General features: G+C 41.4%; 1 protein-coding gene across 1 annotated transcript; it reads left to right on the top strand.

The window, feature by feature from the left end:
- Positions 1-5,182: 5,182 nt before the first annotated feature.
- Positions 5,183-6,139, top strand: LOC122433278 (olfactory receptor 1F1). Its single transcript, XM_043456045.1, has one exon. The coding sequence runs from the start codon at positions 5,183-5,185 to the stop codon at positions 6,137-6,139; it is 957 nt and encodes a 318-aa protein (XP_043311980.1).
- Positions 6,140-15,250: the final 9,111 nt, after the last annotated feature.

The raw sequence follows: 15,250 nt of genomic DNA, 5'->3' as shown, positions 1-15,250 counted from the left end.
GCTACAGTCCATGGGATCGCACAGAGTCAGGCAGGTCTGAGTGACTAACACTTAAACTTATTTATGGCAAATTACCTTAAATTTTTCTCTTTTAAAAATAGCGTTAATATTGATTCACAAACTTTAAAATATTTAATATTTTATAATCACTTATAGGGCTTCCTTGGTGTAGGGAATATGCTATGCACAGGCCGGTACTATAACGGGGCTTCTTTGAAAAATAAGAATGACTTTCTCATCACCCCCAGGCAAAGGGCTGGGAGCAGTAAAAAGTACATCATGGAAAAACATCATGAAAACAAGATGTTGAAGTACTGATGTGACTGATGGAAAGCCATTAGTGACTGTTCTCGTAACCAGAGTCTTGAGGGAGTTGCTGAGAAAGGTTTCACTAGCTGAAGGGCTAAACGGAGTCGTGAAAGGCCTGAAGGTTTGACTTTGAGGACTGTGCATTGTAATTCTTTATCCCTGATCTGAGATTGTAAAAAAACAGATATCTCTAGAGCATGTGCAAGGAAGTAGATGTTAGCAATAAAAGGCATGCAAGGATTAGGATCTGGGCTTTTGCCTGCGAGCGGCTCAGCCCCCTGATCCCCACCTTATTTCTGAGTCTTATTTATCCGTATTCTTCTGCGGCAACGCTCCCTCAGGTTGGTTCGTTGTTGCGCTGGTCCCAACACTTGGTAGGACTCTGTGGTAAAGAATCCGCCTCCCAATGCAGGAGACAAGGGTTTGATCACTGGGCTGGGAGGATAGAAAACGCAGAAGAGCAATTAAGCCTGGGAACCACCGCTACTGAGCCTGAGCTCTAGACCCATCACAATGAGAGGCCCTTGCACACGCAACTCTGGAGAGTTGCACAGAAACAGAAGCCTGCACAGCAATAAAGACCCAGCACAGCCAGAGATATATAAATAAATAAAAGAAGTAGTTTATAATCACTTATAGGTTTTTGTTTTGTTTTGCTTGGCTGCGCTATGCAGCTTGTGGGATCTTAGTTCTCACACCCGGGGTGGAAAACTGCCCCCTCCACAGTGAAAGCCCAGAGTCCTAACCATTGGCCATCCAAGGAATTCCCTATTGTTCTCTTTGATGCTTAAATTATTTCAGATTCAACCAGTGGGAGAGCCCTTTCAAGCGAGCATCTTTGTTTATTTTCAAAAATCTATGTTTATCACAAATCTTCAATTTGAAAATTTTCAATCCTGAAGAAAATTGAAAGTTGAAAGAATAATACAGGGAATTCTCTGGTGATCCAGTGGTTTATGATTGCATGCTCTCACTGCCCAGGGCATGGGTTGAATCTCTGGTCAGGGAATTAAGACCCCACAAGCCTCATGGCAGGGCAAAATAAAATAAAATAGTACATTAAGCATCACATATGGATATGGTGATCCATTTGAAAGTCATTTGCAGTTCATATATGTCCACATTGGACTTTTGAGCATTTCCTTATTTTTTGGCACACACATAATGTCCTAGACTCACTCACCTTACTTTTTTTCTGCCCACATCTGGAAGCAGCCCTTTCTGTAAGAAATCCTGTTTCCTTTTAGTAGAGAGTGGCATTTAGAAACCAAGATCTGGGTGCTAGGTATGATGAATGCTACTGGATTGTCATTAATTATGGTTTTTGGTTTTTTTAGTTCACTCTAACTTTTAAAATAGCTTACTAATTTACTCTTGTGTCTTGAGTATTCCTTCTCCAATCCTTTGCTTAACTCAGGTCAGTTGATGGAGTGACTCTAGTGGATTATAGTAACTGATATTTATATATTTTATTTTGGTTATATATATATATAAAACATATGTTTGTGTTCTGTGTACATATATATGGAACATATATATATATATGTTCCATAGCATTCCTTCCCATTTCTTTCCTTTCTTTTTTCTTTTGAATATATTTGGGAAACTTCTCCTCTCCTCCATTTAGTCCTGGTGGTAAATTTCCATCACCGAATTCCCATATGGAATGGGCTGGGTTTATGACCCACGTTGACCAGAATACCTCACTTTCCCATCAGGCATGGTTAATTCTGATCTGGGCATATGATTCAGGAAGGATTGATCATAGTCTTGCCTTACAACAGTGCCAATAAACTGAGAGAAGCGCCCTTCGATGGTTAGTCTGGGAAGATGTGAGGGAGGTACTGGTGGCTACCTTCTTGCCACATGGAAAGAGTCTGCAGAGCGAAGACAAACAGAAGCAAACAGAGTAGGGGATAGAGAAATATAGGTCCTGATGTCATTGTTTGGGCCCCTGAATCTAGCCCTGTCTGAAACACACAGGCTTTGCAAGAATAACTTTGGACTTTGCAGTTACATCAACCAATAGAGTCTATTTCTTCTTAAGCTGATAATCCAGTCACCATTCTCCTCCCCCTCCCCAGATCTTTGATAATTAATTTTGTATGTAGGGACATTCGCCTATTTTTGGAGATGGAATGCAGAGAACTTGATGTCATAGTATGTATCTGATGGAGACATGAAGGCTTATTACAGTCCTGGGATTCTTATTTTGAGTTACTGCATGTGTGCTGGGTCACTTCAACCATGTCCAACTCTTTGCAACCATATGGTTAGTAGCCTGCCAGGCTTCTCTGTCCATGGGACTCCCCAAACAAGAATACTGGAGTGGGTTGCATGCCCTCCTCCAGGGCATCCTCCCAACCCGTGAACTGAACCCACGTTTGTCTCCTGCATTGGCAGTTGCGTCCTTTACCACTAGCACCACCTGGGAAACCCTTTGACTTACTGGGAGCAGGTTAAAGATGTTTATTAACATGCCATAGTTAGCATGGGAAATATATTGATGATCAATAACCCAAGTAGTGGATGACTAACTAGAAAGTGAAAGTGAAGTCGCTCAATCATGTCTGACTCTGTGCGACCCCATGGACTGTAGCCTACCAGGCTTCTCTGTCCATGGGATTTTCCAGGCAAGAGTATCAGAGTGGCTTGCCGTTTCCTTCTCCAGGGGATCTTCCCGACCCAAGGATCAAACGCAGGTCTCCCGCATTGCGGGCAGATGCTTTACCTCTGAGCCACCAGGGAAGCAGAAACACTCTGTTGTCTAAAGGACCTTTTTTTTTTTTTTTTTTAAAGGAATGTCAACTGTCACTTATGACCCAGGTGTATGGTTTTTATGAGTAATTCTTTAATACTATCAACTCAGGAAAGTAAATTGCAATGCATAAGATTAAAGGCTTTATTGAGCATCTTAAAGCCAGATCTTGCCCTCAGAACAAATAGAGCACTATGTATTGGACTCAGGAATTCTCTGTTCCTCATTAACATCCATGTTCTACCAATTTATAAATGAACTCAACAATGTTTCCTATTTCTACCTCATTTACTCCCAAATTAAAATATAGAATGAAAGATTTTTCCACTGACCCATTGTAAAAATAACTATTGACATATGAAGATAAATATGTGACACTATTTCCAAATGTTATTTATTCAAAACACAGGTGATTAAGCAGAAAACAAAGGGTATAAATATCACAAATACCTTTAACCTCCACCTAGTGGACATGGTCCTAGCCTAGTGCATTGATGAAGTTAGAGGTCATCGGTGTTTAACATAAATTACCTCATTTAATCTCACAGTTCTACAAGGTGATTATTATTTCTCCTTTCTACAGAGAGTGAAAATTTGTAATTCTCTGAAGATTGGTAGCTTTCTCAAGGTCATACAACTGATGATGTGGGTCTGGAATTCAGTACCGATCTAGGTGATCCAAAGTTTAACCCTTATCCAGCTTCATGTGTATTTCCCAGCAAGGCTAGGTGGGGGATAAAATATAGAACTGGGAGTTTTCTTTTGCAGAAGGGTTGCTGCTACTGACGATCCCCAAGATTGCATCATTTCCAGTGTTGCCAAGTCCTGAAGCAGCAATTATATAACTCTGATGACAGGTCTTTATTATTAGTGTTGGATCAAAAAAAAAAGCCCACAGAGGAGAGGAGAGAGTGACTATCGGCTTGTCTCTAATGAGGCCCTCAGGGCACGAGGCCCTAGTGGCCATCTAGTCTCCTGTAAAGAGATGGCCGCGTGATACCCAAACATCCTTCCTGCACAAAGGGCTGTGTCTGTGCACCCCAGCCCCTTGTTCATGCAAACTCAGCTTGAAAAACCCAAACATGAGTCCCTCTCCTTCAGAAAAAAAATCTCTCGCCAGGTCTAGAAAAAAGAAGCAAACATGGGGATTCTGGGGACCGTGAAGACTACCATTCTTCCTGGGTAAGGGTCAGATGGGTGGAACTTCTTCAATCATTTATTTGTTTATGTAAATTTATTTATTTACATCCCTAAGATGTAAAGCCTTAAGGGGGCTTTAGTGGCTCTGTAGAAACAGTTCTGAGCTCATCTGCAGTTCCTGCCCAGGCATAGCCAATGTTTTATCTGTTTATGAGACCCTGAACTGTGGGGAAAACAAACAGACCGAGTTTCTGCCAATCCTCTGGGTTGTTTCCATTTTAATTTTACGAATTTCTGTTAGGGAGCTCAGCACACATAGCCAAAAAGGCTGGCTCAGAACTCTGTGAATTGCTCCAGAAATTTGAGCCCAGGAAGGAGTAGCAGCAATACTATCATATCCGCGATACCACTTTGGGAGCAGTTTTTGATTGATCATGATATCCTCAGAGCAGGTGTGCTAGGAATGTGTAACAGCTACAGATTAGAGATAAGGGAACTAAAAAATATTCTCTAAGGCAACATCACTAATGATATTAATATCAGTGACATCAGTACTCTGTTTCAGGGTATATGCTTACTACATGTCAGTCTCTATGTTAACCATTTACACTTGTTATCCAGTACTCATCATAAATAATATAGTCTCCATTAATAGTCCTGTATCTGTAGTGTTTCTGATACTTACATTAAAAAATACATGATTGTGGTAGAAAGTTTAAACATACACAAAAATTATGGACAAAACCACCGTCACATTCTCTCGGTGTCCTTCTAGAGGTACAGCATGAGCATAAGGAAATTGCCCTCATTTTGCTAATGCAAGAGGCACAAAACAGGAGAAAAGTGCTAATGCCTCAGCAAGGTGTTAATACCATGGCCTTTCTCCTTGCAGTCTTCTTAATTGCCCCATTTTGACCATCATTTTCCCAGCTTTTGAATTTTTCCTGCTGCTGTCTGCTTCTGGCTCCTGGCCCCATGGGAGAGGCGAACCAGTCAAGAGTCTCTGAGTTCCTCCTCCTGGGGCTCTCCAGGCAGCCCCAGCAGCAGCAGCTCCTCTTCCTGCTCTTCCTCACCATGTACCTGGCCACGGTCCTGGGAAACCTGCTCATCCTCCTGGCCATCAGCATGGACTCCCGCCTGCACATCCGCATGTACTTCTTCCTCTGCAACCTGTCCTTTGTGGACACCTGCTTCTCCTCCACCACTGTCCCCAAGGTGCTGGCCAACCACGTACTTGGTAGCCAGACCATCTCTTTCTCTGGGTGTCTCACGCAGATGTACTTTGTTTTCATGTTCGTGGACATAGACAATTTCCTCCTGGCTGTGATGGCCTATGACCGTTTTGTGGCTGTATGCCACCCCTTACACTATTCAGCGAAGATGACCCACCAGCTCTGTGCCCTGCTGGTCACTGGGTCGTGGATCATCGCCAACTTGAATGTCCTGTTGCACACCCTGCTGATGGCTCGACTCTCCTTTTGTGCAGACAATGCCATCCCCCACTTCTTCTGTGATGTGACTCCCCTCCTCAAACTCTCCTGCTCTGACACACACCTCAATGAGGTGATGATTCTGACTGAGGGTGCCCTGATCATGATCACCCCCTTCGTTTGCATCCTGGCTTCATATGTCCTTATCATCTGTGCTGTCCTGAGGATCCCATCCACAAAGGGGAGATGGAAAGCCTTCTCCACCTGTGGCTCCCACCTGGCTGTGGTTTCCCTCTTCTACGGCACCATCATTGCTGTGTATTTCAACCCTTTGTCCTCCCACTCGTCAGAGAAGGACACTGCAGCTACTGTGATGTACACAGTGGTGACCCCCATGCTGAATCCTTTCATCTACAGCCTGAGGAACAGGGACTTGAAAAGGGCTCTTGGAAAAGTGGTTGGCAGGAAAATGTTTTCTGTCTCAGGAGAGAATCAAAACTGAGCCTCCTCCCCATGCAGATTTATTTTCTTATCAGCTGAGTATCTGTTGAGCCGTTTTGCCAAGGGCAGTCTCGAAGGAAACATTTTTATGTCTGTGCTAGGGGCATGTAGAAGACAATCATTATTTATTTGTTGACCTAATTCACCCATAACCCTGCTGCATCTACCAAGTAAAGATATGGTTTTTTTAATGACTTTTGAATTATTTTACAGCCACATCCAATTTTTTATTTTTAAGTGGTATGTTTAGAAAAATACATGTTCCACATATTTTTGAATATTAAAGACACCTGGATGTTACAGCCCACTGATGTCCAGGTCCCAGCACAGACATCAAATAGATCAAAATCTCTGGAAGTGGGGCCCCAACACTGAGATTTTGGAAATCTCGCGATTCCACTGTGCAGTCAGGATGAAGAATCACTGGTCTCCATCATCTTATATGCTCTCTGTCATGGTGAGTCATAAAGATTGGGTCACAAAAACACTCTCAAGAGTAGTTATGAGACGCAGATAAAGAAGCAACCGAGTGAAATAGGAGGACCAAAGTCGATAGTAATATTTCAGGTGAGACTCAGAGGCTCAGATGGACTTTTGGTTCAGAGCATGGACAGGCGAAGCGGCGCAGAATGCGGAAACCCCCTGTGAGCATCCTGATTGGCTGTCTGGCCTTAGGGGGCAGGGTCATCTGGGCAATTTTTGATACCAGGACTCCAAATCAACATTTGCTCTTCCTTCTGCTGGGACCCACGCCCGCTGCTTTCCTCCCTGGCTAGCAACCCTCTGCCACACCTTCAAACCAAGTCAAGTACCACCTCGTCCTCCACGAGCCCTTCTGATTCTCGAGCTGTTTTTTCTTTGGTTTATTCTTCCGGTCCACAAGGATTTCCTACATATTATGAGACAGTCCATACCCAAATTCACATGCTATTCACCCTATTCTCCAGTGTCTGGCACTGCTCTTAGACCAAAGACAACTCAGATCTAGCTGAGAGAAAAAAAAAAAAAAAGGATGAATGAATGTCGCCTAAACTTTTATTTATTTTGGCTGTGCGGGGTCTTTGTTGCAGTGAAGGGGCTGCGTTACCCAGAGGCATATACCATCTTAGGTCCCCAACCAGGGATGGAACACGCATCTCCCACATTGGAAGGCAAGTTCTTTACCCGTAGATCATCAGGGAAATCCTTGCCTTAACTTTTTTTTTTCATTTATTTTTATTAGTTGGAGGCTAATTGCTTTACAATATTGTAGTGGTTTTTGTCATACATTGACTTGAATTAACCATGGATTTACATGTATTCCCCATCCCGATCCCTCCTCCCACCTCCCTCTCTACCCCATCCCTCTGGGTCTTCCCAGTGCACCAGGCCCGAGCACTTGTCTCATGCATCCATCCTGGGCTGGTGATCTGTTTCACCATAGATAATATACATGTTTCGATGCTGTTCTCTCGAAACATCCCACCCTCACCTTCTCCCACAGAGTCCAAAAGTCTGTTCTGTACATCTGTGTCTCTTTTTGTTTTGCATATAGGGTTATCGTTACCATCTTTCTAAATTCCATATATATGTATTAGTATACTGTAATGGTCTTTATCTTTCTGGCTTACTTCACTCTGTATAAGGGGCTCCAGTTTCATCCATCTCAATAGAACTGATTCAAATGAATTCTTTCTAATGGCTGAGTAATATTCCATGGTGTATATGTACCACAGCTTCCTTATCCATTCATCTGCTGATGGGCATCTAGGTTGCTTCCATGTCCTGGCTATTATAAACAGTGCTGCGATGAACATTGGGGTGCACGTGTCTCTTTCAGATCTGGTTTCCTCGGTGTGTATGCCCAGAAGTGGGATTGCTGGGTCATATGGCAGTTCTATTTCCAGTTTTTTAAGAAATCTCCACACTGTTCTCCATAGTGGCTGTACTAGTTTGCATTCCCACCAACAGTGTAAGAGGGTTCCCTTTTCTCCACACCCTCTCCAGCATTTATTGCTTGTAGACTTCTGGATAGCAGCCATCCTGACTGGCATGTAATGGTACCTCATTGTGGTTTTGATTTGCATTTCTCTGCTAATGAGTGATGTTGAGCATCTTTTCATGTGTTTGTTAGCCATCTGTACGTCTTCTTTGGAGAAATGTCTGTTTAGTTCTTTGGCCCATTTTTTGATTGGGTCGTTTATTTTTCTGGAATTGAGCTGCAGGAGTTGCTTGTATATTTTTGAGATTAATCCTTTGTCTGTTGCTTCATTTGCTATTATTTTCTCCCAATCTGAGGGCTGTCTTTTCACCTTGCTTATAGTTTCCTTTGTTGTGCCAAAGCTTTTAAGTTTCATTAGGTCCCATTTGTTTAGTTTTGCTTTTATTTCCAATATTCTGGGAGGTGGGTCATAGAGGATCTTGCTGTGATTTATGTCGGAGAGTGTTTTGCCTATGTTCTCCTCTAGGAGTTTTATAGTTTCTGGTCTTACATTTAGATCTTTAATCCATTTTGAGTTTATTTTTGTGTATGGTGTTAGAAAGTGTTCTAGTTTCATTCTTTTACAAGTGGTTGACCAGTTTTCCCAGCACCACTTGTTAAAGAGGTTGTCTTTTTTCCATTGTATATCCTTGCCTCCTTTGTCAAAGATAAGGTATCCATAGGTTCGTGGATTTATCTCTGGGCTTTCTATTCTGTTCCATTGATCTATATTTCTATCTTTGTGCCAGTACCATACTGTCTTGATGACTGTGGCTTTGTAGTAGAGTCTGAAGTCAGGCAGGTTGATTCCTCCAGTTCCATTCTTCTTTCTCAAGATTACTTTGGCTATTCGAGGTTTTTTGTATTTCCATACAAATTGTGAAATTATTTGTTCTAGTTCTGTGAAAAATACCGTTGGTAGCTTGATAGGGATTGCATTGAATCTATAGATTGCTTTGGGTAGAATAGCCATTTTGACAATATTGATTCTTCCAATCCATGAACACGGTATGTTTCTCCATCTGTTTGTGTCCTCTTTGATTTCTATCATCAGTGTTTTATAGTTTTCTATGTATAGGTCTTTTGTTTCTTTAGGTAGATATACTCCTAAGTATTTTATTCTTTTTGTTGCAATGGTGAATGGTATTGTTTCCTTAATTTCTCTGTTTTCTCATTGTTAGTGTATAGGAATGCAAGGGATTTCTGTGTGTTAATTTTATATCCTGCAACTTTACTATATTTGTTGATTAGCTCTAGTAATTTTCTGGTAGAGTCTTTAGGGTTTTCTATATAGAGGATCATGTCATCTGCAAACAGTGAGAGTTTTACTTCTTCTTTTCCTATCTGGATTCCTTTTACTTCTTTTTCTGCTCTGATTGCTGTGGCCAAAACTTCCAAAACTATGTTGAATAGTAGTGGTGAGAGTGGGCACCCTTGTCTTGTTCCTGATTTTAAGGGAAATGCTTTCAATTTTTCACCATTGAGGGTAATGCTTGCTGTGGGTTTGTCGTATATAGCTTTTATTATGTTGAGGTATGTTCCTTCTATTCCTGCTTTCTGAAGAGTTTTAATCATAAATAGATGTTGAATTTTGTCAAAGGCTTTTTCTGCATCTATTGAGATAATCATATGGTTTTCCTCTTTCAATTTGTTAATGTGGTGTATTACATTGATTGATTTGCGGATATTAAAGAATCCTTGCATTCCTGGGATAAAGCCCACTTGGTCATGGTGTATGATTTTTTTAATATGTTGTTGGATTCTGTTTGCTAGAATTTTGTTAAGGATTTTTGCATCTATGTTCATCAGTGATATTGGCCTGTAGTTTTCTTTTTTTGTGGCATCTTCTGGTTTTTGGAATAGGGTGATGGTGGCCTCATAGAATGAGTTTGGAAGTTTACCTTCTTCTGCAATTTTCTGGAAGAGTTTGAGTAAGATAGGTGTTAGCTCTTCTCTAAATTTTTGGTAGAATTCAGCAGTGAAGCCATCTGGTCCTGGGCTTTTGTTTGCTGGAAGATTTCTGATTACAGTTTGATTTCCTTGCTTGTGATGGGTCTGTTAAAATCTTCTATTTCTTCCTGGTTCAGTTTTGGAAAATTATACTTTTCTAAGAATTTGTCCATTTCATCCAAGTTGTCCATTTTATTGGCATAGAGCTGCTGGTAGTAGTCTCTTATGATCCTTTGTATTTCAGTGTTGTCTGTTGTGATCTCTCCATTTTCATTTCTAATTTTGTTAATTTGGTTCTTCTCTCTTTGTTTCTTAATGAGTCTTGCTAATGGTTTGTCAATTTTGTTTATTTTTTCAAAAAACCAGCTTTTAGCTTTGTTGATTTTTGCTATGGTCTCTTTAGTTTCTTTTGCATTTATTTCTGCCCTAATTTTTAAGATTTCTTTCCTTCTGCTAACCCTGGGGTTCTTCATTTCTTCCTTCTCTAATTGCTTTAGGTGTAGAGTTAGGTTATTTATTTGGTTTTTTTCTTGTTTCTTGATGTAAGCCTGTAATGCTATGAACCTTCCCCTTAGCACTGCTTTTACAGTGTCCCATAGGTTTTTGGGTTGTTGTGTTTTCATTTTCATTCATTTCTAAAGATATTTTGATTTCTTTTTTGATTTCTTCTATGATTTGTTGGTTATTCAGAAGCGTGTTATTTAGCCTCCATATGTTTGAATTTTTAACAATTTTTTTCCTGTAATTGAGATCTAATCTTACTGCACTGTGGTCAGAAAAGATGACTGGAATGATTTCATTTTTTTTGAAGTTACCAAGACTAGATTTATGGCCCAGGATGTGATCTATTCTGGAGAAGGTTCTGTGTGCACTTGAGAAAAAGGTGAAGTTGATTGTTTTGGGGTGAAACATCCTATAGATGTCAATTAGGTCTAGCTGGTCCATTGTGTCATTTAAAGTTTGTGTTTCCTTGTTGATTTTCTGTTTAGTTGATCTATCCATAGTTGTGAGTGGGGTATTAAAGTCTCCCACTATTATTGTGTTACTGTTAATTTCCTCTTTCATACTCGTTAGCGTTTGCCTTACATATTGCGGTGCTCCTATGTTGGGTGCATATATATTTATAATTGTTATATCTTCTTCTTGGACTGATCCTTTGATCATTATGTAGTGTCCTTCTTTGTCTCTTTTCACAGCCTTTATTTGAAAGTCTATTTTATCTGATATGAGTATTGCGACTCTTGCTTTCTTTTGGTCTCCGTTTGCGTGAAATATTTTTTTCCAGCCCTTCACTTTTAGTCTGTATGTGTCCCTTGTTTTGAGGTGGGTCTCTTGTAGACAGCATATATAGGGGTCTTGTTTCTGTATCCATTCAGCCAGTCTTTGTCTTTTGGTTGGGGCATTCAACCCATTTACATTTAAGGTAATTATTGATAGGTATGGTCCCGTTGCCATTTACTTTGTTGTTTTGGGTTCACGTTTATACAACCTTTCTGTGTTTCCTATCTAGAGAAGATCCTTTAGCATTTGTTGAAGAGCTGGTTTGGTGGTGCTGAGTTCTCTCAGCTTTTGCTTGTCTGTAAAGCTTTTGAATTCTCCTTCATATCTGAATGAGATCCTTGCTGGGTACAGTAATCCAGGTTGTAGGTTATTCTCTTTCATTACTTTAAGTATGTCCTGCCATTCCCTTCTTGCCTGAAGGGTTTCTATTGATAGATCAGCTGTTATCCTTATGGGAATCCCTTTGTGTGTTATTTGTTGTTTCTCCCTTGCTGCTTTTAATATTTGTTCTTTGTGTTTGATCTTTGTTAATTTGATTAATATGTGTCTTGGGGTGTTTCGCCTTGGGTTTATCCTGTTTGGGACTCTCTGGGTTTCTTGGACTTGGGTGGCTATTTCCTTCCCCATTTTAGGGAAGTTTTCAGCTATTATCTCCTCGAGTATCTTCTCATGGCCTTTCTTTTTGTCTTCTTCTTCTGGGACTCCTATGATCCGAATGTTGGGGCATTTCACATTGTCCCAGAGGTCCCTGAGGTTGTTCTCATTTCTTTTGGTTCTTTTTTCTTTTTTCCTCTCTGCTTCATTTATTTCCACCATTTTATCTTCTACCTCACTTATCCTATCTTCTGTCTCCGTTATTCTACTCTTGGTTCCCTCCAGAGTGTTTTTGATCTCATTTATTGCATTATTTATTTTTAATTGACTCTTTTTTATTTCTTCTAGGTCCTTGTTAAACATTTCTTGCATCTTCTCAATCTTTGTCTCCAGGCTATTTATCTGTAACTCCATTTTGTTTTCAAGATTTTGGATCATTTTTATTATCATTATTCTAAATTCTTTTTCAGGTAGATTCCCTATCTCCTCCTCTTTTGTTTGACTTGGTGGGCATTTTTCATGTTCCTTTACCTGTTGGGTATTTCTCTGCCGTTTCATCTTGTTTAGATTGCTGTGTCTGGAGTGGGCTTTCTGTATTCTGGTGGTCTGAGGTTCCTTTTTATTGTGGAGGTTTCACCCAGTGGGTGGGGTTGGACGATTGGTTTGTCAAGGTTTCCTGGTTAGGGAAGCTTGAGTCAGTGTTCTGATGCGTGGAACTGGATTTCTTCTCTCTGAAGTGCAATGGAGTGTCCAGTAATGAGTTTTGAGATGGGTCTATGTGTTAGGTGTGACTTTGGGCAGCCTGTATGTTGACACTCAGGTCTATGTTCCTGCGTTGCTAAAGAATTTGCGTGGTATGTCTTGTTCTGGAGCTTATTGGCTCTTGGGTGGTGGTTGGTTTCAGTGTAGGTATGGAGGCTTTTGGATGGTCTCTTATTACTTAATGTTTTGTTTAGTCAGGATTTTCCTGGTGTTCTCAGGATTTGGGCTTAAGTCTCCTGCCTCTGGATTTCAGTTTTATTCTTCCAGTAGTCTCAAGACTTCTTCAATTATACAGCACTGATAATAAAACTTCTAGGTTAATGGTGAAAAGATTCTCCACCGTGAGGGGTTCTTCCAACCAGAGAGGTTCACAGGGTTACATGAAAAAGAGGAGAGGGAGGAGGGAGATAGAGATGAGCAGGAGGAGAAAAAGGGGGACTCAAGAGGAGACAGACAGATCTACACAGTTATCTGTTCCCAAAGTATTCTCTGTAGCCCAGACACCCACAAAGATTCACAGAATTGGATTGGGAAGAGAAGGGGAAAGGAGGAAATAGAGGTGTTCTGAGGTAGAAAACGGAGAGTCAAAAGTGGGAGAGAGTAATCAACACACTCCTGAATAAAAATGGGAACTGAATATTGGATTCTTAAATGTCTAAAATTTATATCACATACTGAAAAACAAAGATTAAAAATCTAGCATAGATGTTAGACTCTTTATTTTATTTTATTTTTTACTCTTTAAAATACAATATTTAAAAACAAAAACAAAAACACAAAAAAATTAGAAATATATATGAAGTTTGGTTTAAAAATAGGGCTTCTGTTTTTTTGCAAGGTTATAGTGAAATGAAAATGAAAATTAAGGAATAATAGAGGAGTAATAGAGGACTTTATAAGGAAATAAGAGAGAAAAACAAGAAAAAGAAAAACACAAACAAAAAAATTTTTTCCCTAATTAAAAAAAATCATAAAAATATATGAAAATGAAAGTTAAGGAGTAATGGGGGCATAATAGGGAATTTTAAAAGAAAATAAAAGAAAAAAATACAAAAGAAAAGAAAAGAATTTTTTTTAATTAAAAAAAAAAGTAAAAATATATCTAGGAATTTCTCTGGAGCTGTTGTGGTCAGTGTGGGTTCAGTTCGGTTTCAGATAGCTCCTCGTTCCAGCTTACACTTCTCAATCTATAGGCCCCTTCTGGTGTAGTCGGTGTTACCTACAGGGATTTTAATCTGTTGCACCCGTCCCTTCTGAAGCGGTTCCCTTTGTTTATTTGGCTTCTGTTTGCAGTCTCTTCAGTGTCTAATTTCCGCCCTGACACAGGCAGGTGGAGGTGATCTCTTATTTAGGTTCGCTAGTTCAGTCCTGCCATGGGGAGGGCGGGGCGCTGCAGACAGATATCGCTGTGTGTGGGGAACACTCACCGTGTTCCGGCCACACTGGGTTTGTCCCCGCTCATGGGTGTCTGTGCTTTCCCCGTCTACACTGCTCAGGCTCCCAGCTGCTCTATATGGAGCGTGCCCTGCACTGCGTGCGGCTCCAGTCTTCGGGCACCCCATAAAGCGTTGACTCCGTAGCGCCTGCGTTTTGTGCCTTCCCTGGTCCGAGCAGCTCAGGCAGCCAGGAGCTTGACGAGCGCATTCTTCCCGGTTCGGCGCGCCCTCTCCCCTCGGTCCCAGCCTCAGTTTCTGCGCGCGCTGGTCGTGTGCGCGTGCGCCCTGTGTTTAGCCGCGACCCTCCCGGTGGATGTCGACCATCCAGAATCTCAGGAAGTCTTTAGATAGAAACTGGAGGCCTGTTTGCAGTGTGGGGAGGGGATGCCGTCTCCGGGCCGAGTTTGCCCCTTTCCCCTCCCCCCTGCCTCTTACCTCCGGCGGGGATGGGCCGGTCCACCGCAGGCTAGCTCTTCTCTGGAGTTTCTCAGTCCCTTTGTTTTGCGAACGGTTGGCAGTGTGTTCGGGCTGGTTAATTTTCTCTCTCTCTCTTGCTATTGCACAGTTTTAAACTCCCTCTGATTGCCCTCAGGGCACTCAGGCCCGGTCCTTACCCTAAGCAATGCCACCCGCTCCTCTCCGTTTCGCCCCCACTTGCTGGTGGTGGATGCGGGCATCTGGGGTACTTTTCTGCTGGGAGTTGCTTTTAGGCACGTAATCTGTGGATTTTATTTAATTTTTCCTCCCAGTTAAGTTGCCCTCCGAGATTTGAAAACTTCCCCCAGGCCCGCCAGTGCGAGGGTTTCCTGCTGTTTGGAAACTTTCTCTATTAAGACTCCCTTCCCGGGTCGGGTCTCCGTCCCTAACTCTTCTGTCTCTCTTTTTATCTTTTATATTTTGTCCTACCTCCTTTTGAAGACAATGCCCTGCTTTTCTGGGCACCTGATGTCCTCTGCTAGCGATCAGAAGTTGTTTTGTGAAATTTGCTCAGCGTTCAATTGTTCTTTTGATGAATTTGTAGGGGAGAAAGTGGTCTCCCCGTCCTGTTCCTCCGCCATCTTAGAAATCCTCTTGCCTTAACTTTTAATTTAAACATTCTTGCTTGAGAAGGAGTTTAAAATTTTCCCCA

The sequence above is a fragment of the Cervus canadensis genome, chromosome 32 (genome assembly GCF_019320065.1).
Source record: "Cervus canadensis isolate Bull #8, Minnesota chromosome 32, ASM1932006v1, whole genome shotgun sequence".
Classification (NCBI taxonomy): Eukaryota; Metazoa; Chordata; class Mammalia; order Artiodactyla; family Cervidae; genus Cervus; species Cervus canadensis.
This window is presented reverse-complemented; position numbering and strand designations above follow the sequence as displayed.